This window comes from Ceratotherium simum, chromosome 24 (genome assembly GCF_057802395.1).
Source record: "Ceratotherium simum simum isolate JZ-2026a chromosome 24, ASM5780239v1, whole genome shotgun sequence".
Taxonomy (NCBI): Eukaryota; Metazoa; Chordata; class Mammalia; order Perissodactyla; family Rhinocerotidae; genus Ceratotherium; species Ceratotherium simum.
Window position 1 is genome coordinate 4,731,852 of NC_141923.1, and position 27,054 is coordinate 4,758,905.

Here is a 27,054-nt window from a genome sequence, read left to right on the forward strand (position 1 = left end):
TGGCGTCTTATGGACCCTGTGCTTTAGCATGATGGAGCAATCCTGTCTCACGGAATCTTTGCCTTGAATTCACCTTTGCCCACTATTAACACCATGACCTCTGCTTTTCTTTTGCATCTGCCTAACAGATCTTTACTCTTTATTTCTTTTAGGATTTAAAGCTGAAGTTAGAAGAACCACGTTTGTTTAATTTGTTTATATACAGTAGTGCATATATAAAGGTAAATATAACTTTTAAAATTATGGAAATAATCCTTAAATTTTGCTAGCCTAGAAAAATGTGTGTAACACCCCAGACATTTAACATTGAGATATTATATTTAAACAAATTTATGGTTTAAATAGCATTTTGATAAAGAACTATCTTCAGATCCTTGAAATATACATTTCCAAAATAACAAAATGACTCATTTACAATCATGATTGAATGTCACAAAAACTAGCTATAAATGTGTGCATGATCCTAGAATCAGATTTTAGTCTAAAGGCTGGCAGGCTGGGAGCGGAGAAAGAAGAGGAGGGCAGGGCAGACTTTGCCGGCTGCTGCGGTGGGGCCTGGGTGCCCGCGCCCGCCGGCTCTCCACGGGGGCTACAGTTGCAGTCAAGGGACTTCCAGCCTCAGCACTCCATCCACAGCTCAGCTGAAACCTGCTCAGCTGTGTGGCTTCAACAGCTTAGAGCATTTTACTTGCTTTCAGCTGCAAGTCTAAGCTTCTTATTTATTTTTGCTTGGGGTTAAAGAATCCTTAAACAATTTTGAAAATCTAATTTCCCATTGTATTTTATCTCACTAATTTTCTGTACGATTTTCACTTTTAATTCTTTTAAGGCATACCAATAGCTCACCATTATTAGTACTTACTATATGCTCAGTATTACCATAACTCCTCACAACTCCACAGTGAGGGCTACTATTATCCCTGTTACCCAAAGAGGAAACAGATCCGTACAGAGGTTAAGATGACATGGCTCAGAAGTGACAGGGCTGGTGTCTGAGCCCAGGCAGTGTGGCCTCAGAGCCTCTCACCAGCCTGTGCCAACAAGCAGCACCCCTGTGAGGGGACAGTTCTGGCCTCCACCCTGGCACTGCCCAGCAGGCCAGGAGCCCTTCCAGACCTCCCAGGGTGGTCCCCACATACCACCTGTCCCTTACAGGGAGAAGTGCCATCTCATGGTTCCTGGTCAAGATAAAGACTGTGTCTGTGACCCAGGAGACCTCAGAAACCTTAACAAAACATTACTTCTAAGACCTTAAAATTCTTCAATGACAAAATCTGTGAATCAAAATCAGTGGTGCCTCATATAAAACACTTTGGCACAGGCCAAGCTCCCCATAGCCCACATGATAGATGAGGAAGGGGGACGTACAAAAGAACTCTCCAACGAACTGTCAAACATCTAGAATTTTGCCTTAACTCCAAATCTGACTTAATAACATGACCACCAACCAAATATCCGAATCACCAACTTTTCCTTCTACTTAATTCTCTTGAATACTTAGCTGACTGTAAAATGTGCCCCCAGCTGGAAGTCACTGTGGAGTGTAGACTGTGTCAGTTCCTTGGTGTCACTCACCTACAAGCTCTCAGCTGACTGCTGCCCCTGAGGCTTCCCTCCCCCTACCTCCCCTCACTCCACGGACACCGAACGCTGCAGCTCGCTGCATCTGCCAGTCATCCTTAGATGGCCCCGGCCAAGGAGCCCTATCCTCACATTATAAGGAACAGTTCTGGGGCCAGCAGGCCATCAGTCAGGCTGGACTCAGAGACCCCAAGCCCAAAAGACAAATGTTGCAATTTTTCCCTTACTGTGCATGCGCCTTGAATATGCTCCAAAAGTAAAACGCTTCTCCAGGAATCTGGCAAGAAAGGGAAGGAAAACAGAAGATCCTGCCAGACCTTCTCACCCTTCTCTGAGGCTATTTTATCACGTGCTCACAAGTGAGCTGAATATAAGAAAGTGAATCTCCAAGATTTGAGGACTTTTTCTCATACCTTTCTGGCAGTCATCTTGGGAGAGGAAAGGGTAGTGGTAGTCAATTAGAGGGTTAATTTCTGATTTTCCCAGCATGTAATAAAGATTCACTCCTCTAATTCCCATTCAGATCCTCAATAAAACAAAATTGGTATCTTAATACATAAATCCTCTGTACGAATGGCCCAAAGCATGCATTATATGACCTCATAATTTTAAGAGACTTGGACGCCAGGAATGGCAATGGGCCTCTTAAGTTTCACTTACTAGACACTGAGTCTAGGAAGAGAATTCTCCTTGAGCTGCATCTCTGGGAACAGCTGCATGAACTAGAGAGGAAAATACTCAGATTCAACCACAGGTGGCCTGGGGGATATCAAGAGCCACACTTAGAGGCCTAATCAAGGGATCACTTAATGTCATGATCTTTCTTCATCTCCTTTTTTTGAGAAGACTATTTTTTGTCTAGATTGAAAAGACCACCTCCTCCTGAAATTGGCCTCGGGACTGCTGTCGCTGCTTCTAACCTGACAGACGACATCAATGTCCTGAGCATGTAGACAATGAGGATCGGACAAAATCAAGGGCACCCCAGCTCCACAGACACGCTTCTGGAGTGCAAGTCAACATGCAGCACTCTGCTCAGACCTTCAAGGTGACCCTTCACATGTGACATGACTGTCCTGACCATGTCTGGTCCATCAGAGGAAGTGACGATTTTTAAACTTTGGATTCAATGAAGATGGGAAGTAAAAACCAAATCACTCTGCCATATTAGAGAGAAAATTTAAAACAAAAACGTATTTATAGTGCTTTGATGTTTTCGACAGCATATTTACAAACACCATGCTGCCTGCTCTTTATAACAATCCCATGAGAAGACTCCATTTTGGAACAGTTAATTGACTTGACAATCAGTTGGCAGAGATGGATTCACACTCAGGTCTCTTACTCCATCCTACTGTGTCCTCTCAAAAAGAAACCAAATGAACCCTAAGGGAGGGGTCTTCTGGGCTAGATGACCAGAGCCAGGAATGAATGCAAAATTAGCAGTGGGTTGCCCAGGGAGGTAGTTTCTGAAGAATTATCAAACTACATAATTAAATCAGTCGTTTCAGGCCACTCTGTGATCCTGCAGCAACTTCTGCCAAACTTGCAGAGTCTAGGAATCTCCTAGACTGAAGCTGACCTTCAGTAACCCTACCTTCTTAAAACATCAGCTCAGTCTGACCAAGCTGGCCAAGACTTCTCACCACCAGCAGGGCTGAGAACCAACCTAGCGCGGGAGCTCGGCCTCCGTGCTCACACTAATAAAAACCCCAACGCCCGCTACGTACAGCAGTGCCCAGAGCCTGTCAGCCCGCCATCACCCAGAGGGGCAGACTGGGCTTCTGAACACCTGGACCCCACTCACAGGCAGCTACAGTAAACAACTTGACCTGAGGACAATGTTGTGGCCAAGTCAAAGCTTTTCTTCTGCAAACTGAAGCTACCAAAGATCAGTTTCCACTAACTGGAATCTGAATTTGGAATTATGGGAAGACAGGGGTAGACCTAATCATTGTCACTGCCAACGTTATTGATTTTAGTACGTTCCAGACTCTTTGTCGCCAAGTGCTCATACACCTCATCCCACTGAATACCCACAACTAGTCCATGAGGGAGATGGACTATTTCCTATTTTGCTAGCAAAGGAAGTTACTCAGCAGGTTAAGTAACTTGCTGAGCAAAAGCTAAGAGAGACCCAGAGAAGTGACCCGGTGACTTAGGGCCCTGTGACAGCCGAGGTGCGAGCTGGAGGAAGAGCACAAGCCATGACAGAGGAAGGATGGAAGTGATGGACAGGTGAGTTGTGCTGCTGGCGGCCCCCCTCCCTCCCAGGGCTGCCGGAATCCAGACTCTTCAGTCCTCAAGTCCAGCTCCACCGAGGCTCCTATGCTTGGAACCAAACAGAAGAGACTGGAAGGACTCTTCAGAACAATCTTCTTGGAATGGACAGAGCATGGGCCCATCCCAGGGTTTCCCACGCTTTAGGCATTCACGAACACCTTCTTAATTTTTGCCAAATCTGTGCACAGTCATGCTATTATTTACTCGGTGTTTTTCTTTAAATGGACACACTCTTTACTAAGCCCTGTCCTAAGCAATAATAACCCAAGAAATCATGGATTTGACATGCTATATATTTTTATATTCATCAATATATAATTACTAAAACAATGTGCAACTGTGAATCACTTAAAATCATCTCTTGTGCCACCTGCGGTGTGTGCCTACCACACTCAGAGGAATCCAGAGCTACCCTACAGTATAAAGGAAAGAACAAAACAAGAAATCCCCTATTTTGCCTAATTTACAGATTTCTATGTTGACTGTTACTAGTTAACAAAGTGCAGGCTCTGAAGTCTCCATCCACTGTCCTGAATGGAGCAAGATCACTCTACCTCTGTTGTACATTCTGTTTCTCTCACTAAGAGGACAGACAGACAATTCCTCTCAGCCTTTGCTGATCCCCTGCCAGTCTTTGGTTCTATAAATCAAATACTACAATTTAGGAGCCCAGTGTTAGAATCTCTCCATCAATCCCAGGCTATCAATTAGTTCTTTTAAGTTTTGCCTTCAAATCTACATCATAATATTGCTGATAAAATAAGAATGTCTTTGGACAAATTAAACTGAACTTTAACCAGTGTAAATAAAGACTAATTTTTCTACTTATTTTAAGGAATGTAAATGATAAGGTGGCATGTCTCATCTTACAAATCAAACCGGAAGGTAAGCTCTTCCTTTGTGCACCTGCAATGGTTTTAGCTTCATAAACTAGAAGGAAGCTTAAAAAGATGCTGTGCCCACTGGCCCATTCATAGTCTAAAAATTTTTCTGAGACTATGTTGAATAACTCCATTCAAAAGTTGAACTGGCCCTCCAAACTGGCTTCTGGTAAATTTTTTTCCTTTGATATACCGTTGCATATGTTCTAAATATTTTAGGCCATATCAAATTCTTTTTTGGAAGTAGCCAAAATATGAATAATATCCTATATAAATATGTAAGCAAGTCATACATTAAGATATCATAAATACCAACAAGAAGGACAATATTTCATTTGTGGTAAAACAAACAAAACAAACAACACCACACCTCTTTTCCCCAAAGCTGAGCGAGGCACGCTTCCTCCTGGCACCGTCAACACTCTTGCACAGCTGCCATTCCTGTGCATACATATGGCACTGTTATTTGCACACGGATTGCTGGCTTATCTTTTTCACCCATGAATGATAGGTATCGGACACAAAAGTGCTTAGAAATGTGTGCTGGAAGAGTATATTTACATAAGGCCCCAACAGGGCCATACATCCACCCCTGCCCCCATTACCGGCACCCCCTGCCATTTATTCATCATTCGTGTGCTTTGCTCTGCCAGGCTCCCCTTCGCCCCCAACCTCATCCCAATCGCTGAAAGCCCAGCTGTTCGGCAAATGCCACCTGATGGTAAACACCTACTTAGCATCTCCTCATCTCTTGCTTCCCCGCCCCCCACAAGTGCCGTTTCCTTCTGACTTTCCATTGTGGATATTTATGTTTTTTTCTCATCATTCTTAGTCCGAAACTCCCTGAGGGTAGACTCTCTTGCTTATCTTTGTGTCCCCTGTTTTATGGACTTGAATTTTCCATTTACACCTTTAAACTCAAGAATCTGATATGAGAGCTATAATTTGACCCAACTTCATAGTAATCACATGCTTTCTTGTATAGAATAACACAATTATGTTAAATTTTAACTAAATCCCTTTGCTAGAAATGATCCATTTCATCTGACGTGTGTAGCATGAAGACAAAGCCTGTCGCAGTATTCCTTTCAGGCATGTCCCATCAGGAGCACTATGTGGGGTGAATTCTCTGCTGCTCTCATTTATGCTGATCTGGGCCAACCCTTGGCCGTCGTCAGCCTCAAAGCAGGACCGAATCAGGTCAGAACTTTCAAAGAAAGCCACAGTTGAGAATTTGCTTACAGTTCCAAGGTAGATCATCCTTTGTCAGTTTAAGTGAAACCCTGGTCTCGTTGAGAGAGAGCAGTGTCTAGTTCATAAACCCTACGCAATTCTACTTATGGTAACTGAAGATTTCATTGAAACAAAATGTTCCAGGGGTTGTAAAATATGAGTTGATAACAGGAACCTGAATGAATGGACTTGGAAATTCCCTCTGTCCTATGGACTATAGCATATCGAGTCTTGAAGAGCAAGTGGGAGAACAATTTGGCATTTTTAGGAATTACACTTCAGTTTTTCTTTGAGTCATAAAGCTATCTAACTGAGATCTTCTGCCTCGACGACAGGCCTGAATAAAGCAGATGTTTTCTTTACGACAATGATATTCACAGAATCTGATGTTCAGATAAACCACACATGTCCTAATTTCAGTTCTGGCTCTTAGGAGGCAAGAACGCCAAGGAATCAGCTGTGGCAGCAGAGGACTAAATAGAAACAACTTCTGGAAACTTATCTTTCTTGTCACTATGGACACTAAATCAGTGTTCAATTTCTAGGAGTACAATTTCAATACTGCAGAAAACAACAATGACAACAACAACAAAACAACAAAAGTGGGAATGAGCTGCTCATCATGGTGAAGAAACGCAATTTGAAGGCACCACTTAAAGGTGACAGGAGTGGGGGCCTGGGGGTCAGGAATGGGTGCCACGAGGAGCCCAGCATCTGAATTCTTTCCCCTGTATGACCAGGGGACTGGTCCTCTGTGATAGGGTCGATGCATGGAAAACCATCTCAACACTGACAAAACACAACACATTTACAAACACAGACTCAAAGTTAAGTGGAAAAATCATCTTTGTTGGAAAAAAATCTAACTTTACAGAATATTATAAGGGATCTTAATGTTCTGTTAAAAGTAAAGCACAAACAGTATTTTAACTGAAGTCATGGCGACAAGCTCAAGTATTGCAGGCAACCAAGAAACCTGAACAGTAATGAGTGTTCAGGTCGCCCCAGAACCCCAAGTCTAGGCCGGGCCCTAACCCGGCAGTTCCCTCTGTGGGTTTCCTTCTGGAAGCAGCAGGGAAAGAAACTCTAAAAAAATGCTGTACTCAGAATTAATAATAAGGACTCTTACTCACTTAAAAATAACGTAGAGTGTTTTTCTTCTTCCTTCCTTTCTTTTTTTGGGGAAGGGAAGGACAAATCTCACGCCCCCCTTTCAAGGTTTACAGGACAGAACTCAACCGACTGCCTCCAGCATGGTGGCCAGCATCCCAGTAAACACTAAGAACAGGGCCACAAACAACGTAGACTGTTTCTGAGGTGAGAATAAAAAATATTGTTGAGTCTCAGTGGAGTGTTAAGACATACCCTTTCTGCTGTTCGAAAGCAGAAAGTTTGTTTACCTAATCAGCTTCTAATATTATGCTTAGAGATACAAATTAATAATATATACGTATCTATGTGTGTGTAAGCATATATCCTTAAACTTGCCTGAATTTGTACAACCTGAATAAAACACTCTCCCCTCTCACTTTCTGGCCTTATATATAATTACACCATTGAATAAAATGAGCTTTTAAAAAAATTGAGGTGAAATTCATATAACACACAATTAGCCATTTTAAAGTGTACAATTCACTGGCATTTAATGCATTCACAATGTTGTACAACCACCCTCTCTAGTTTCACAACTTTTTCATTATCCCAGAAGAACACCCCATACCCTTTAAGTAATCACTCTCTATCCCCCTACCCCCAGCCCCTGGAAACTGCTAATCTCTTTCTTTCTCTGTGGATTTGTCTATTCTGGACATTTCACATAAAATGAATAAAAAATGGGCTTTTTAAGTTACATAAATTGTCTGAAATATTATGTGGTAATTCTAAATGTAAACAAGGTAAAAATCTGGGATTTGTGGTTTAAAACGATATTCTGGAATTAGGATTTCACAGACCAGTAAAATTTCACAAAGAATCTTGAAAACTGACATTGGCTTAACCATCCTAACTAACAAATGAGAACATTAAAAAAAAAAAAATCATAACAGAAAAGATATTTTAACACCAAAAAGGACAAACTTAGAATAAAGGATAGTCCTATTACGTGAATAAATTTAGCTTTATGAAAAACCCACATGACATCACCTTTATTTTTGCCTTTGACAGGTAAAGGCCTTGCCACAGAGCAACAGAGGTGTTTGAAAACTGACCCCGGACCGCCACCTTTGGTACACCTGAACCTAGATAAACTAAGTACCTGTGCTCCCTGGCCAAGAACTTGATTTTCCAAAAAAAGATAACTTGGGGAATGAAATGGATTTCATCCTGTAAGAATTAAATCTTTTTGATGGTCAAGATTGACAAGATCTAAATCTATCTCAACAATCAATAGAAAAGAGTGATAGAGGTTAGATGGCGGATGGTCAAAGAAACCACCTTTACAAATACAAAAGCCTAACGGCAGGTTTCTCCTCAGCTGGGCCTTTTAAACTGGGGCATACATTCTGTGGGGTGCATAAAGCCACAAGATAAACATGATACGCTTCCCGGAACATCAGTTTTACAATGCTGTTAAATCACGTTAAACATTTTTACACTAAACTGTAATAATTATGAGATAGAATACAAAATTCAAATAGCTTTTTATGACGAATCTTAAGACTTCAGAAACTTAAAACATTTTGGAGGTTCTTAGTAGAACACGTCGGGCCAAGGCCCCAGACTCCCCATAGAGGCGGGTTCTCCCCTCAAGTCAGAGCAGCTGCCAGGGAGAGTCTGGGCCGCACCATCCTGATCTAACCAATCCTGGCCCGGACAGGGCTACAGAAAGGGGCCAGGAGCGCTTGACAAAGTGGTCCTAAAATTCGCATGGAAATGCAAGAGACCCAAATACCAAAACAATCTTGAAAAAGATGAACAAAGCTGGAGAACTCATACTTCCTGATTTTAAAACTTCTGACAAAGCTACAATAGTCAAGACTGTGGTACAGACATATAGACCAATGGAACAGGATACAGAGTCCAGAAATAAACCCTCACATTTATGGTCCATTGATTTTCAACAAGCGAGCCAAGTCCATTCAACGGGGAAAGAACAGTCTTTTCAACAAATGGCACTGGGAAAACGGGATATCCACATGCAAAAGAATGAAGCTGGACCCTTACCTAACACCACATACAAAAATTAACTCAAAATGGTTTAAAGACCAGATGTAAGAGCTAAGATTATAAAACTCTTAGACGAAAACATGGGAGCAAATCTTTGGATTAGGCAATGGTTTCTTAAATATGACACCAAAAACACAAGCAACAAAAGACAAATGAGATAACTTGGACTTCATCCAAATTAAAAACTTTTGTGCTGCAAATGACGCCATCAAGAAAGTGAAAAGACACCCACAGACTGGGCAAAGATATTTATTTACAAAGCACATCTACGATAAGGGCCTGGAATCCAGATACAGAAAGACTTTGCTGTGACAAAGTCACGATGGCCTCCTTGGACTCTGCCCTTCAGGCCACTCCATACTTCACCAATCTTTGGTCAGCGCCCTCTTCATTCTTCACACTTCCCACTGTTTCCCCCTGATTTTGAGCAGAGGCCCCCACTCCGTGCCACGAGGAAAATCAAAGCCATTAGGCCCTATCTTCCCCAGCTTCCTTCTTAAATTCTTTCTCCTGCCCTAGAAATTTCTGAAAACCCTCTCTGCTGAGGATGACACTGAACATTCTGGTTTTCCCAGACTTAACCATTCACAACCAAGAAACAAACAGGGCTGACCACACAGTGACACTGTGTGAAATACAGCAAAACTGGTTCAACTAAATGAGATGCGACCACGAAAGGTCAGTCCAACCAGAGGGATACCATCTGAGTGAGGCCCTCCTTAGGAAGCTGAGGAGTGACCGCCCTGCCTGATCCACCTGCATCCTCATGCTCTGCTGCCCTTACGAATGAGGGTGTGCACTCAAACAGGCTGGGCAAGAGCTGAGAGTGCGCACGCCAGGATAAAGACGAGCAAAGTTAATTTCTGGCCATGTCTCAAGTCCAAATCCATGATCTTGGTCTTTCAATACTGTGTTCTAGCCAGTTAACTGGCTAAAAGCATAGCAATAACTTCAAAGACAAAGAAAGATAGCAACCCCTGATTTCTGACTGTGAAGATCAGGAATCGGTATATGCCCCCACTGTTAATGCTGTATCATCTTCTCTTTATGTAATTTTTTGAATAGGTAATATGTTCACACGGTTCAAATACACACACACACACACACACATACACACACACACACACACACGGTGAAAACCCTTGCATTCCCCCACCAAAGGTATCACTTTTAGTTTCCTGTCTATCTTTGGAGTTTCATTATGGAACCATAACAAATACATTCTTAGCTCTCCCTTGTGCAATGACAAAGGTGGCACTCTGCACCACTGCTCTGCATCTTGCCTTTTCCCTTAATCGCTCTCTGATGCTCTCCATTATCAGTCCATAAAGAGATGCTACTTGCTGGATATGAATGCTTTTCCAGGATTTCTCTCACCACATCACCACCCCCCCATTCCCAACACACTCTTCAGTGTGCTGAATGAGTCATCCCATGTCCCTGACTGCACTCGGGGACTACCAACAAGCTTAGCAAGAATCACTTCTCCAGTGAGGCCCCGCCTGCCCACAGGGCCTGCTCTCTCCTCTGTGCCCGTCTGAAGTGGGCGCACGCATGGACCTTCAGCACCAAGCACAGCGCCAACCACCGAGGTGGTGATTTCTAAATATTAGTCAAAGGAATGAAACAAAGCTTTAGGTGGCAGTACGGCGGAAGGTCAAAACTAAGTTTGGTTCTCCTTTCTGTGTTAGGTATATTCCATAAAGATTTCCTTCCTTTTGATGAACTCAGTTAACTACAATGTTTCAGTCTTAATTTTAACCTTATTTGAAAGCACAACGAAGGATGCAGGTTTGCTATACTACAATGCTGACATCAACAGGAGCACACATACAGAGGGCTTGAAAGCAAAGAATGAGGAAGGAAACATTCACAGAGCTTTATAGAAATTGTGAGCATGAGTTCATACTTTTTTTTACTACAATGTAAACATCCCCTCAATTGTATACATCACCAAGAAACAGTTCTTACCACTGCTTCCCTTGGACAAATGCTACATTAAAACAGCCAGTTTTCAGATAAAGAATGCACCTCTGCCCAAGCCCCCAAAAGCTCCATACTCTGTTACTACCAACAGAACAATAGATCTAATTTTGCACTAAATTCTAAGAATTACTCAGGAGGACTCTTTACCAACAGCAAGTTTATGTTTAGCACTGAAATACTCTCATCAGCTGTGCTGAAAATGCAACTCCAACGGGAATCTCTCAGGATGTGCAAAGTCCTTAAACCAAGTGGAAAAGAGTCACAGAGTCTGTGTTTCTTCAACAGGAGCTTCCAAGCTGTGCTATAGGGCAAGTGGGCACAATTTAAGCATCCTTTAATTTCACCCATAACCACAAACCCTCAAGGTACAGCCTTACCTTCGTGACCCAGAATCTGCATCTCTTGTTTTTCTAGATGACACAATCAGATCAACTAACCTGGTTTCGGCTGCACTGCACTTTACACCACTATAAAAAACTGAGAGCAGCAAGTCCTGCGTAGATAGATCTCTGTGATAAAGGGACCTGCAAGAGCAGCCCCAGTGCACGCTCGCAGAGGTGTGAGCCCAGAAGCTGAGTCGCAAAACCCAAATGCTCGTCCGGTCTCTGTCACCAACTCCTTCAGTGAACTCAGACAAGGCAGGGAACCTTTCTGCTCCGGTTTCCACAACTGTAAAAATGGGACTAATACCTGTTTGCTACCTCATAGGAAAGAGGACCGGTTAATGAACACTTGCAAGGAGCTTTGAAGATTAAAAAGGTTCCTGGTGCTAATGACAAACCGTTAACAGTCTACCCATTCTCCTTTGGGTATCTACCATGTTGCCGATGGGGAGTACCGAAATGCTCCAAGTAAACTGGTCTCCAAAAACAACTTTTCTTAAGGCTATACAATTTTGAAAAACTCTAGAGGAAATGAATGACGGTAATGCTTGGTGTACCAGATAATATGCAAGAAATCACACACTGATGATGGATGCCTGAACTGCATCAGCTCTTGGGCTGCCCTGCCTCAGTTCTGCACACTCCTAACGGGTATAAATATTTACATGGGCAGCATGTTTGAGTTTCTATGGATGCCATAGTTAAGGCTATCAACTGGCTGAGAAGTCCCTGTTTCCCACCAAACAATGCTTTACTGAACATGCTTCTTAAACTTCATTATTTTTTTAAATATTTAAACATGAAGAAGAGTGTTAAAATTATTTTGGGGGCTCCAAAGTTAGCTTACATTTCACTTAAAGGCTCTCCTTTTTTAAAATAGAAAAAACTCTCAAATAAGCAAATGTTTAAGCCTATATACTAAATAGCAAGACTACAGACTGAACTCGTTTTTACAAGTTGATATTTGGCTTTATATAAACACACACATGCACCCTCCCCCCCACCAAAAGATATTTTTTCCAATCTATGTAGGCGGGACAATCTATGTTCATTTAACTGGGATACTGATAACTTCAACTCATATCAAAATTAAATGCAAAAATTCAAGATTAATATTTTGAAAGTTTACATTAACTGATGCACAAAACTTAGAAGTAAAAAATGCAGGATTCATATCCATTGATACTGCGCTATCTGAATAAGAAAAGTCAACCCAAAGAAAGATTACAAGCCTTAAAAAACGGTCAGTTTCGGGGACGGCCCCGTGGCTTAGTGGTTAAGTGCGCACGCTCCGCTACTGGCGGCCTGGGTTTGGATCCGAGGCACCGCCTGTCGGCCATGCTGAGGCGGCGTCCCACATACAGCAACTAGAGGGATGTGCAACTATGACATACAACTATCTATTGGGGCTTTGGGGAGAAAAGGGGGAAAAAAAGGAGGAAGATTGGCAATAGATGTTAGCTTAGGGCCAGTCTTCCTCAGCAAAAAGAGGAAGATTAGCATGGATGTTAGCTCAGGGCTGATCTTCCTCACAAAAAAAAAAAAAAAAAAAAGGTCAGTTTGAATACCTAAAGGCCTCACCTGGAAAATAAATGAGTTAAAATAAGAAAGGCATTCTTCAGGGGAGGAAGTAGGGAGGAAAGGAAGATAAGTAAAAAATTTCAGGACATCATAAGTTTAATTTTGGCTTAAAGTGTAAATTTAAGCTAGCTTTTGTTTAAGATTAAGAACACTTTTTCAATATAATGTCATTTGTGACTTTATTGCAAAGAAAAAAGTTTCTGAATTTATTAGATTCTTAAAAAAAAAAAAGCTCTCACTCATTGGACAGTCACTCACGTTTTCTACTGGCATAGCATCTTTCTTAACTAAGGATAAAATAAAAGGAGAAATTTGCTTTTTTTTTTTTGTCCTCAGGGATATTAGATTGAAATGTGAATCTAAGCTCCCTTCTTTCAATTCTCCTGAAAAGAAGTCAATCAAATGCATTTTAAAACTAGCCAGCCCTGACGGTCTAGTGGTTAAGATCTGGCGCTCTCACTTCTGCAGCCCGGGTTCGTTTCCCGGTCAGGGAACCACACCACCCATCTGTTGGTTGTCATACTGTGGCAGCTGCATGTTGCTCTGATGCTGAAAGCTACACCACCAGTATTTTAAATACCAGCAGGGTCACCCATGTTTCAGCAGAGCTTCCAGAGAGACAGACTAGGAAGAAGGACCTGGTCACCCACTTCTGAAAAAATTGGCCTTGAAAACCCTATGAATAGCAGCAGAGCATTGTCTGATACAGCGCAGGAAGGTGAGAGGATGGCTCAAAAAGACTGGGCAGGGTTACGTTCTGCTGGACACAGGGTCCCTAGGAGGTGACGGCACTAACAACAACAAAATTTTAAACCCAACATATTTACAGGAAGGTGTAAGTGCCCCTGTTAGGTCTTAAAACTGGATCTGATAGCTCTGGATTCTGGTATGACTGGATCTAATTTAGGAAGAAGCGTGTGTGTGCGTGTGCGTGCGCGTGCGTGTGTGTGTGTGTGTAGGAGGAAGGGGTGGGTCATCAAAATCACTAGACTTCAATATTTTCAACACCTAGTAAAATATTTTAAAAAGCAGACACAGAGGGAGCAGCGATGCTCTCTAAAGCAAAATGTCTCCTTAGGACCAGGTCTCACGCATGCAGAAACAAAAATCCATGTTTCCAGCAGCTTGGTACAGCAGAAGTGGCCTGAATTCTGCAGACAACGTGAGGTTTCTTCTGGCCTTGTCACTCACTCTTCGGTTAGGTCCACTAGTGGACACTCATTTTTGACACCAGTAAAAGGAGCACAGAGCTTCTCTCCTGCCAGGCTGTGGGCGTCAAGTGTCTGTGACAGCCCCAGGCACTGGCAGGTGCTCCACTAGCCACCTCCTTCCAGACGCCCACCTAGTTGCAGAGTTTAAACCAAATTAGCAGCAAGACTCGGGAGACCACACTTAGAGTTTATGCACTTTAAGTGTATAGAGTTCAATACAGGGTAATATAATGTAACAATATTAGCTCAGAGCATCACAAGTTATTTTAAAGAGCTATCGAGATACTAAAAACTTGTAAAAGATTTAGGTTTCTAAAACTGCTCTCAAGTCAAATTGTTTTTCTTAAGATATAAAGAAACAAAAAATACTATATACTTTCTGTGAATAAATAAATATATATATTATTTATGTGAATACACACACACATACACAGTCTGGAATGACACACAGCAAACTCCAAACAATTCACTTTGAGATGAGGGGAAAGGTAAGAGACGGATTTGGGAGAGAAGGCCAGGGGGTATTTTGGTTTTATTTATAATTTTTTAAAAATTTAAAGGTGGGTGTATTCACATATTATTTGACTAACTGAAAATGGATTTTTAAAAAAAGACTAGAAAAAGATCAACAGAAACTAAGGCAGAAAGGGCAGCTCCAGGTCCGGGGGTGACTTCACTGCCCACCACGCAGTCACCACCCTCACTGCCTCTCACTGTGACCCGAGAGGCCCGTTTACATTATTAGCTAACTACTTAATTTGGGACTTTTTTTGAGAGGAAAGAGAAAAAATATAGAGGCGTAGTAAAAACAGGGCCAGAGTCATATCCAGTCCATGCCAGAGAGATTTCCTAGGTTTTCATTGGTGTCAGGAGCCACGTACACTCTTAAAAAAGTCTGGAGGACCCTAAGAGCTTCGATTATGTGGGTTACATCTATTGATATTGACTAGAGAATGTTTAAAATATTTACTTAATAATTCATTTAAAATAACAAGAATAGTCTCATTTTGCGTTAACTTAAATATCATTATGAAAATAACTTTATTTAAAAAAAATTAGCAAGAAGGACGGCACTGTTTTATATGTTTGCATATCTCTTTAACGTCTGACTTAACAGAAGACAGGTAGATTGGCATTTGTTTCTGTATTCGATTTGTTTGATACGGCATCCTGGTTGAAGTATATGAAAAAATTAGCCCAGCTTCACACAGACATGTTTAGTTGAAAAAGGGAGGTGTTTCAATAGCCTTTTAAAAACACCATGGATATTCTTCTTTGATTCTATGCTTTCAACAAGTGGTAGTTTCTTCAAGATTAGCTGCATGTGGAATCTGAAACCATACCAATGGGCGTTTCAGTTACATCAGAACCCCGGAACCCTTCCGTGTGTGCCTCACTCTGAATGTCTCTCCCACCCACGCATGTTTTGTAGCATCACTTACTGCTCATTTGGAAAGTGCTGGTGCTCGGAGTTGTGCAAATCTTCCAATGGACACATCAAGAGGCCCCCCACTGTTAATATCACCAGGAGTCTTCAGCACTGGGAGCTGTCAAGCTCACACTGGCAGACACGAGTTTTCCAAAATTCAAATTTTTGCTTGCAACCTCGAATTTTATCACAGGCAACAAACAGTGTCACAGTTGTTTCCCTTCAATTGATAGGCTCACTTGGTTCCTTTTCAAGAAAATGTCTGTCAAATACTCAAAGCTTAATAACCACGGTTTGTCTGTCTTTTGTTCTTTCAAGTAAAAATGATGTTTCTGAAAAAAGTGGCTAGTTCAGCTTGCAACTCAAACTCCTGCTGTTTTCCTCAAGACAGCCACTGTCCTCCAGTACGCCAGGAGGCTTTATGTGAATGCTGCATGTCATCACACAGTATTAGAAGGTGTGGATGCAAAGGGTGAGATTTAATACAACCAACCATTTCCTGCTTCCTCAAGGACATTCTTAGGTCAGACTGGTATGGTGGGGCACAGAGTGTCCTCTGGCTGGACAGCACTCCTTGTTCTACGGAAGGAGCCGTTTCACCCACCACTGCCGTTGCACCATCAGAGCAAATGGCCAGACAAAGAGGCAGACAAGGTCTTGGTATTCTCAGGGAGGCAGTTTTGGTCCTGCAGGCCCCTGCATCTCTGGGACTCCAGGGTCCCCGGGACCACACCCATGAACGCTGCCCTCTGCAAAGACCGAGGACACCTTCGCAGCTCCGGAGTTCTGAGAACATGGTTATCAAATGTCACCCCTCGATAAGCTTGGCCTACTACACAAAGGTGAAAAAACAATTCCTAGTGGTACGTGTACCAAAATTGTCTACAAATGCAAATACACATGAATGCATACCCCGTTCCCCACCTCTTCCTCTTTGAAGCCTACCAAGAATAAGGGATCAGCAACTTAGGAAGAATTGGGCTTGTTCTCCAGAGTAAAACATTACTATTCTCATAATTATCTAAGTCAAAATACCGTAATTAGAACACATTGCTCATGAATAACTCAACCAGCAGACAAAAATCGAAATGTAGTATAAAAAGTTCACATATATCAATGACAAAGAAGAGAATAAATAACCTAATCAAACAGTGTTAATAGTTCAAATTCTATTAGAAATACTACAATACTAAAACTTAAAACAATAAGATAGAAGGTTATAGTTGAGATCCCACTTAATTCAAATACTATCTCAATTAAAAAGTCTCAACACAAAAAAGGAATTCAGGGGAGTCGAATGTAATGGGATTTGACAGTAAGACAGAAAACTCTTGGAAGTCAAATTGCTAAAGCATCACAAAGCAACATCTGCATTTAAAAACAACTAAAGGGAAATGACATGTGAAGTCATCTCATTTGGGACTAATCACAGATAATATCTCTAACTTCTAAAAATAGAATTCTTTATGAATGTTATGCTAAAATTCTTTTCTTCAGAAGAGTTAAAAGTAGGGGGAGGAGGAAACGTACATAAATACTGATTTATTTTACTTAAAAGACAGGACCCAAACGGGGATCAGTAAGTGCCCTCTGATGGAGAGGCCCTGGAGATCGTGCTTGGGATCATCTTATCAGGTAATTTTATACACAGTCTACAAGCAGAACATAGTATGAACTCCAGATTATTGAAGATACTAATTTCTTCCAGGTGGCGAAATGACTAGCAAACTGCAAGAGGAAAAAAGGCTTGGTAAATGGGGGAGAGAGCCAGACAGAGAGACAGATGAGCTTCAAGATGAACGAATACAGGTAATACAGCTGTGGAAAAATAAAACAAGCTGTGGTTAAGGTGCTGGGCTCCAAAGTACCACATCTGACCTAGAAAAGGGGTGATAACCACAGTGACCACTAACACTTTGAGAGTCGACGACACTCCAGGTACCATTTTAAGCACTTTACATGTATTCACTCCTTTAACCCTCACAAAACCCAAAGACATGGGTCATCTTATTCTCATTTCATTCCCATTTCCAGGCACAGAGAGTGAGTAGCTTGCCCAAGATGGCTCAGCTAGCCCGTGGCCCTGTGGCTTCAGATCCTCACCCTTAACACTAAGCCCACTCTCAAGTTCAGAGGGAACCTTGGTTTTATCTCCGAGTGTGCCTTAAAGGCTGTTACACTTTAAAAGACCAATAAACACTCAAATAAACATCAAATAAGGTGTACACTCCAAAAATACTGTTGGTAAGATGGTGCAGCTACTATGAGTTAGCAACGAGAGGATCGTGCTGGCTGCCAGCATCGAGGGGGCGGCTGGGAGCCAGGCTGAAGGGTCTCCCTCACCCCACCCAGGATAGCCAATTATATCACCCAGGATAATCCTGCCTGATTACTTCACTGACCAATTTGTCAACAATGGAATGAAAGGAAAAACATAGGAAAAGTCAAAACTGGAACATAAAAGACCACTGCTCACTATTTAGGAAACAATTCCTAAGTAATTACATTTCCTTTGGACATTTTTTCTAAAGCAGAACATTTAAAAGATATTTCTCTCAAACATTACCAAAAAGTTTAAACCTACAAAGAAGTTGAATGTACACCTATATACCTACTTCCCTAGATTCAACAATTATTCCTATTTCAGCACATTTGCTTGAGTCATCTTTCTCTCTGTGGTTTGAACTAAGTTGCAGCGATCATGATACATCATCGCTCCTCAACACTTCAACCTGCAACTCCTCAGAATAAGGACAGTTCCCTGCAATAGCACACCCTGACTGCACCGAGAAAATTCACCTAACTCCACAGCAAGCATCTGTACTCAACTTGCTCCAACTGCCCCAAAAGTGTCTTCCATAAGTTTGATTCTGTTATTTTAGAACAAAGATCTGATATAGATTCACTCATTGTATTTGATTGTTACATCTCTTTATTTATTTAAACTAGAAGGGTTTTTGATTTATGAATAATTCAAGGACCTAAAACAAAACCAGACTTTATTTGCTGTACTTGGTCCCTGCACTTTAGCCAATGTCTTTCCAAGATTAAAAAGACTTTGCTTTAAGTACATTAGTGAGAGAAACTACTCCATTTTTCAGAGTTGTCCACGTCTCCATATCCTAGGTGGTAATACTTCCATCTGACAGGGAAGAGGAGATTTAGTCTGAAGCAAGGCCCAGAGCAGAGTGGCCACCTGTGTTCTCTTTTTCCACCAGTTACCTTGTACAGTTTCTCATGAGCCTGCCAAGTACTATTTGACAGATCAAGTAATTAGCTAAGAAATACAGCAATTAACTGTTATCTGAGTAGTCATTCAGAGAAATAACTTTTTATTGTCAATCCATCAACACTGATGGAGTGCTTACACTCGAGGAATGATGCTAGATGTCACAAGAAACACACAACTGACCTTGACTTTCCTCAGGATATTCGTGATTCACGGAGGAGATAAGAAAATTAAGCCAAAAATTAACACCTGGCAGGTGTGGTAAGTGAAATGAGACAGCAGGGAAGGAGATTATCAACTTCCCCCAACACCAAGAATGTGTGCACAGAGTTTAACAGACTCTCATTTAAACCTGACATGAGTCTGAACTCCAGACACTCAAAGATATTACACTACAGAAAATAGGAACAATCCGAAGGTTCATGAGATGAGGAAGTTTTTACAACCATCTCTCAACACTAATGTGGTGCAGAGAGAGCATGAGCTCAGACTGTTTCATTCATCCTCTGTGGCCCTGGGCAGGGGGCTCCCCTTCTCTTCTAGAACAAAATGGGAATAATGCCTCACAGTGCCAAGCAGACTCAGTGAGAAGACAGGGTTAGGAAGACGCGGCCCTGGCCCAGCACACTGAAGGTGCTCGCTCTATAAATGCTGCCCCCCCTTCTGGGACAGCCACCAGCAGCACCTTGGGGACATGCAGCTGGGGCAGGGGCCCTGGATTCGGCCTTACAGGCTGGTGACCTTGGGGAGCAGGAACACTAGGACGTGTCCTGCTCACCTCCCCGGCAGGAATGCTGGGAGGAACAAGTCGGTCAGAGTTCACAAAAGCTTGGTACAACTCGCAGAGGGCTGCCAGATTATAAGAGAACCACCATGCGATTATGTTTGACATATGGAACCAGAGGTAGGATGAGAAATAGGATATACCCCAAACCACTCTGCCCTTGAGGAGTCTGTCCCTTCTCTAGGTTTAAAAACACACAACCTTTTCTTGACTATTAACCTCATCTCTTTATTTTTCTCTCATTCTTCTACCCAATTAACATACTTTAATGGCAACATTCTAGGAGTTTAGCTTTTGCTGCAAGGCAGGAGTCATGATCAGAAACCTCTGAGCAGACATTATACCCAAGTTCAAGGGAAGACTAATGAACAAAAGGTGTGCAGGCTTTACACAAACATGCTTCTCCCCAGAGAGCTATTTAGTTACTTTGGTTACGATACACAGTCAGGAACACAAAAGAAACAACTTTACATATAGAGTCACTACAGATAAGCTGAAAGGTGCATTTCTAAAAGGTCATTTCATAGAGAGTGACAGTTACGCAACATACAGGTGTTATGTGAAGGAAAGGTCTTGAGTTGAGCTGATGCGCTATTCAGAAACAATGACTCACTGGTTTGATCTTCTGAAGGGTCTTTTATTTTTGGTCATCACTGAAACATTTTTCGTTCCTAATTTTGGGGAATGAAGCGAATCCTAGGTCCCTGTCCTCACTATATTACTGACTGCACAACACCCAGCAGCGCTCTGCACCTGGGAATCCACGTGCATTGTGTACACTGGCTAAGCCATTACTGAGTGCAGCAGGAAATGAAACCATGGGGTTTGACTTCCACACTGCCTCTTGCACGTTTCTCACTAAATTTTTATTGGAAAGGTGAAGACGTTTATCGAACTGGTGACTCAGGAAGTACTCGTGAGAAAAAAAACTTTTTTATAATCAGATACACTTCCCAGGAAGAACGGGTTTACACAAAAAGTATAATTTGCTCCCCAGCTCCCCACCCAGCGAGGCTACTTCTCAGTCTTTCCAAGACAGACTCAACAACAGGTGAGTTTACTAATGACCAGAACAAGATTAAAGCTGTTAACTTTGTTGAGGCCAGAATAAGGCCAGCTGAAAACGGGTCAGATCACTCTCTTCCTCTCTGGCTGTTAACATCTTTTTGGCTTGGCCATCCCTGCCTTCAACCGTCTCTGGAAATCCCACCAAGCCACCCAGCGCAGGGAAGATGCATCACAGCTGAAAGCCTATGCGGCACTTAGGTACTTTACTCTTCTTAACAGGCAATTTAAAAACTCAAGGAATAGTCTAGAACAGAGGTCAGCAAACTATGACCCACGGGCCAAATCTGGCCTGCCACCTGTTTTTTTAAATAAATCTTTGCTGGAACGTGGTCATCCTATTCATTTATTTACTGTTTATGGCTGCTTTCATTACAGCCAAAAATATTTCATCCAGCCCTCTTCTGAAAAAGTTTGTCAATCCCAGTCTAGAACTGCACTGTCCAATATAGTAGCCACTAGACACACGTGTCTGTTTAAATTTAAAATGAAATAAAATTAAAAAGTCGGTTTCTCATTTGCACTAGACACATTTTAAGTGCTCAACAGTCACCTGTGGCCAGGGGCCACGGCAGTGGACAGCACAGAGAACATTTGCACCAGCGCAGACAGTTCTCCTGGACGGCAGTGGAAGCACAGGATTTAAGTCATCAGCTAAATTTACAGCCATCAAGTTCCAGGTGCTGCTCTCTCCTTCTACAGACAGAAAAGTTTACACTGTTTCAGTATGTTCCTTTCACACTTGAACTTTTTAGGATGTGCTAATTCACCACATTAATCGCAAACTCTAGACTATTCAATAGAAGATAAATATCAAACCCACTGGACTACTAACTAGCTCAGTGATCTACTGATTTGTTTACTTGACTGCCCCCCTCCCCCCACCGTAAACTCTGCAAGCTGGGCCACAGTGCTTGCTTCATATTCCGAGTTAGGAACCTGCTTGGCATGTGGTGGTAGGCACTCGACAAATATTTGTAAGATGAATGAAGAAATGAACCCTGGGCACAAAACTGTCATATACAAGAAGCCACTGAAACAGATGGATGTTGATAAGGCACTGGGAAAAAACCGCTATTATAATACTGTGGCAAAGCTTCTACAAACAGCCAACATTTCTATTTTAAAATGAGTTTGTTTTTTTAAAAAGATTCCAAACAAAACAAAACCACTGCCTGGGTTTGGATTCCAGCCCCACCACTTACTGGCTGTGTGACCTTGGGCAGGTTATTTTCCCTTCTGTGTGGAAGGCCCATCCTCCCTAAATGAGAACCATGGTGCACCCAGAGAGGGTGGTAACCCTCGGTGTTTCGCCCTCCCTTCCCTGTCCAGCATCATCACATCAGTCCCTGCTCTCCAGCGCCTGTCCAGAGTTAGCTCTTCCTGTGTCCCTCCTGCCCCAGGGCCCCCTGGGGCTGTGTGTCGCAGTCATGTTGAACGACCCTCAGCACTGGACACACAGCAGAATCGCTACCTGGATGTTAAGTTGATCAAGAATCTAAAAGCCATATAAATAAAACAAATTTTGCTCAACCACACATTAACATGCTTGCTCTGAAAAGTCCATGGGAGTAAATCAAGCGTTCTTCAAGTTTTAAATTGGAAATTACCCCACTGAATTAGAAGTCAGTTTTGGGTCTCTAAAGGTCACCCCTTCTTAAAAACTCAAGTCTCTTTCAGGTTAATACACTTCACCACTTTTTCTCTCCACAATCAGAGAGCAAACATGAACGACTCAACCAACAGCAAAAAACCCAAACTGGCCATAATAAAGTCTTGGAATTAAAAAAAAAAAAATCAATGAGGTATAAGGTATAAAATCAAAGGATTCCATTTCAGAATAAATTCATAGTTCAAAAAATGACTAGTACATTAAGTGTCTAATAAAATCAGAAAACTCACAAACCAAAAAATTTTGTTATTTATAAGAAAATACCTTCAAAGTATAAATATATACATTTCATATGCAATAATATTATCTTATCGCTAACTAGTGTTTAAGAACTAACTTAAGTCTAAACACAATCACGTTTTGTTTTTGCCCGTTCGGTTCCTGCAACTACAATATCTAAATGCCATCTGGGGTCAGATTTACTCTTTCCTGGGTGCACTACAAAACAATGAATTTGTAGCCCGACCTACAAGTTGGTCATTGTGGATATTAATTTCCACCAGCTTCATAAACAAGGATTTAGAGAGAAAAGTAACATCCATTTTATTCCAACAGGTTGGGTATTCATGTGGTTTTATCTTCCCCAGGTACACCCTGGGATCTGAAAAATCTTGTCCGGCATTTTAGTCATACAGACGATTAGTCACCTAGAAATCTTGCCCCCACCCTTCCTTAACACAGGTCCTTAAAGGAGATTCTGACAGTTAAAACTGTTTTGTTAGGGCATAGCTCTGATATTATAAATTTTAAAGTGATTTGATAAAGCTTAATATCCATTTTCTGTTTCATCCAATTTTGATCAAATTTATACAATATTTTAAAATACCAACTAAGTATATTACTAACCTGATACTTATATTTTAATATAAGTATTATTAATTACTATGGTAATTGTGTTTTTAAGCTAAATTCTGAACCCAAATTTTGTATAAACTACAAGAGGCAAACTGCAATTATTAAGTGATCTATATACACATTGAAAACTTGTTGCCATTTTAAATTTTAAAGTCAAATGCCAATATAGAGCCTATTTAAATGCAAAATATTTTCTACTATTCCATGAAAGTGCTAACATCTTTCGTTAGAAATTACGACCCACAATGGATTTCAATATTCCAAAGCACGAGTATATTTCTCTTTTAGGCTCCATGGCAAGAATGCAAACAACCCTATTAAAGGAAGTTCTTTTCTAATCATTTTTGCATATTTTCTGACTGCAATTCATCGTTAATTCAGAGATGTGTCCCCCATGGAACCTTTGCGGTGTTAAGCAACAGAGATGTAACAGAAACTCTGCGTACAACTTGGCCAGGCGCTGCCAGCCCGCCTCTCCCTCCTACCCCCACCCAATACCTTCCCCAGGCAGTGACTTCACATCCTTTGACATCAGCACAGCACTGAAAGGGGGATGGGAGAGTGAACAGAAAGCAGAAAAACCAGCTTTGAACTATGCATGCAAGGCCTCTCTCAAGACTCAAATTCTGTAAGTAGTTCGTAAAATGCCACACTGCAACGACACACCCAACCTCCTCTTGTTAAGTCTGCAGCGAAATGGAATGAATTCTGCTAGAAAGGACTTCCTGCTTTTCTTATCTGAAGCACAATAGCCATTTATTAACTAACCACAGAAGGTTCCGATTCAGTGAAACACACAATAACTTACCTCGAATATGGAGAAGGGCCACGGGCTGGAAAGGCCCATTGGAGTTGGCCGCATCCACCACCATCCTGCTGCCCGCTTTATTACATGTCAACATCTAGACTTCAGCAGGAAAGGCAATGTACTCCTTAAGGCAAGAAACCAGCCTCCATTTTAGTTTAAAAAAAAAGACAAACTGAAGCTCTCTGCAGCTGGAGGGAACTGGCTGGTTCGTGATGTCAGCAGGCATGGAGCTCGCTGATTGGCCGGAAGCTGCAACTTAAAATGACACTAAAAAACTGCAAATGGAAAGAGCGTTCTGTTTGGCTGTCAGCGTGCATGAAAAGCCTGGACATTTTTCGGCTTTCTGCAGTCTTCATTTCTCAATAACTTTTAGGCAAAGATCTCATCTCTCAGGGGGCAGGACTGAGGCCACACGCCTGGCCAGACTGTAAACAAATGATTCTGAGAGAGCTATCAAAAAAAAAACTGTGCGTCTTAGGTCTCTGTGAACTCTACATTTTAGCATTTCCCTATCTGGTACCCCAAATTCAATGGTATTTTATACCCACATGGCCATCCTCTATTTTCTAGTTCTAATTACTTTAATATCTGCAGCATATTTAGCATTTTGGCAACCCTTTTTTTTTAAAGCACAGGGCTACTGAAATATTACACAATTCTAATCATTAGTCTAGACACTTGTTCAGCCTCTCCTACTACTAAATTATGAACTTAAAAAAATCCTCAAACGCTGGTTTTTCTCCAGATCTAATTTTTTTCTTTGAAAAATTCAGTTAAAAAAATTATATAGAGGGCCGGCTCCGTGGCTTAGCGGTTAAGGGCGTGCGCTCTGATGCTGGCGGCCCGGGTTCGGATCCCGGGCGCGCCCCAAGGCACCACTTCTCCGTCCAGCGCGAGGCCGAGTCCCACGTACAGCAACTAGAAGGATGTGAACCTACGACATACAACTGTCTACTGGGGCTTTGGGGGGAAAAAAATGAATAAATAAAATCTTTAAAAAAAAAAAAAAATTATATAGAAAATGAAAGCTTCTTTACATTCAATAGCTAGAAAGTGCTACAAATTAAAGGTATTCATACCATCTGGCTGTGGGAGTTAAAAAAAGCCATAAAATGAAATGTAGTGTTTATTTTTGTCAATATATTAGATACTTTAAGTTTTACACATATTTTGTTTAAATTTAAAATTTTTAAATTAAAAAAGATATTTCACTTATTTTTATGGAGCTAGTATTAAAAGCTATTATTCAGATCTTAATTTCCCATCTTCAAAAAAGGTTAGTGAAAAAAGCTGTTCCAAGGAGCAAGACATCATTTTTGGAGTATCTTTGGGGGAGGGGGGCTGGAGAAATGATTCCCTACAAAAAGAAATATTATTACTAGCTCCAAATGAAAACCAATAACCTATAAGAAAAATTTCTTTGCCAGGTAGAACTGAAAAAAATTCCTCACTTCTTCACACGCACAACTAAGCTTGTCCAAACCACGTCTTCTTTTTTTATAATTTCTCAGACAACTCCCCCTACCCCATGTGCCCCACTTGTGAACAAGAATGTAAAAGCCCTCTGGTTCCTAAATATAATTCACAATAGTAAGAAACCCTTGAAAAGACTGAGGTGAAATTATTTATGACAAGCAATGGGGAGTGGGCACCACGTGAGTGGGCTCTCACCACCTGAGCACACTGCTGGCCTCACACCTGCCTAGCTCCTCTGCTATCTGAACAGCAGACACGGTTTAACAAAAGGCGCCTGTGCTCTGAGTCGGGTAATGTGAATTCAGATTCCGGCTGCTGACCTTCTGGGTTCACCAGATGTGGCGAGGACGGCTCTCCCTAGGACTCACCATCACCTTCTCACCCAGGGAGTGATGCCAGGTGAACTCAGACATAAGTGCCAATAAGAACCCGGTGTGCAAGGGGGCTTGGTAAGGGGTCCGGAAGCAGATGCTTACTGCAGATCTGTTACTTTAAAAAGAGAGAGACCTGCCCTCAAATAATTTGATATTTCACGAGGTGAGATGAAATGTGCCTGTCCTAAGATTGTGCTGATAAGGTGGAATGCAGAAATAAGGGGGAAAGACTCCCAGAATCTTCATATAAAATATACAGATTAGGAGTTAATGAAAAAGTGAAGACTTCTTGTATTTTTCCTAATGATCTCAGATCAAAGGATCTCAACTTTATTAGCGATTTTCTCCCATGCTCTTTTGAAGCCTTATGCATATAAAGTAGTTCTTTAAAGAACTCAAAGACTGTGATCTGGAAATCACTGATGAAACATACTCTAAAACAAATAAGCAAACAAACAGATAAATACAGGTATGCACCACATAACGACATTTCGGTCAACAATAGACCACATATACGACGGTGGTCCCATAAGATTAGTATCATATAGCCTAGCATCTAGGTTTGTGTCAGTATACTCTATGATGTTTGCACAATGACAAAATTGCCCAACGATGCATTTCTCAGAAGGTATCCCCGTTGTTAAGTGAAGCGTGACTGTAATATAGAGGAAAAAAGAACAAAATAAAGATAACGTGTGGTTCTGAATTGGAAGCATACATACTATAAATATGCTGATGTTAATTTTTCCCCAAATTGATTTACAGTTTTAAAGCAATTCCAGTCAAAATTCAGATGGGTCCTTTATTTTTCCAGGTATTTGACAAAATACCTGGAAAATTAAAAAGCAAGAAGAATAAGAACACTTCTCATGAGAAAGGCTAGTCCTACCAATTATAAAGCTATGAATTAACGACAGTATGATATGGGCTTAAGAGGCAGGTTGATGGGAGAGAAGCAACAGCCCCCAAATTGATACGTATATTTATACAATATTGTGATAAAGAAGTAATATTGTGATAAAGAAGGAATCTCAAGTCAGTGGAAAGGGGAAGATTAG

At 41.5% G+C, this 27,054-nt stretch overlaps 1 protein-coding gene across 8 annotated transcripts in view; it reads right to left on the reverse strand.

Annotated features, from left to right (window-relative positions):
- PPP2R5C (protein phosphatase 2 regulatory subunit B'gamma) overlaps positions 1 to 27,054 on the reverse strand; it is a 146,340-nt gene that overhangs the window by 79,450 nt on the left and 39,836 nt on the right. The window contains exon 1 of one of the 8 annotated variants that reach the window (XM_004434262.3): positions 24,147 to 24,315. The exons of 5 other annotated variants lie outside the window; for them this stretch is intronic. In XM_004434262.3, the coding sequence (XP_004434319.1) occupies positions 24,147 to 24,240 (94 nt within the window). In that variant the 5' untranslated portion in view covers positions 24,241 to 24,315. Of the gene's footprint in view, positions 1 to 24,146; positions 24,316 to 27,054 lie in introns of those variants that run through there. 2 more of the 8 variants (XM_004434263.3, XM_087447930.1) reach the window with 2 other exon arrangements.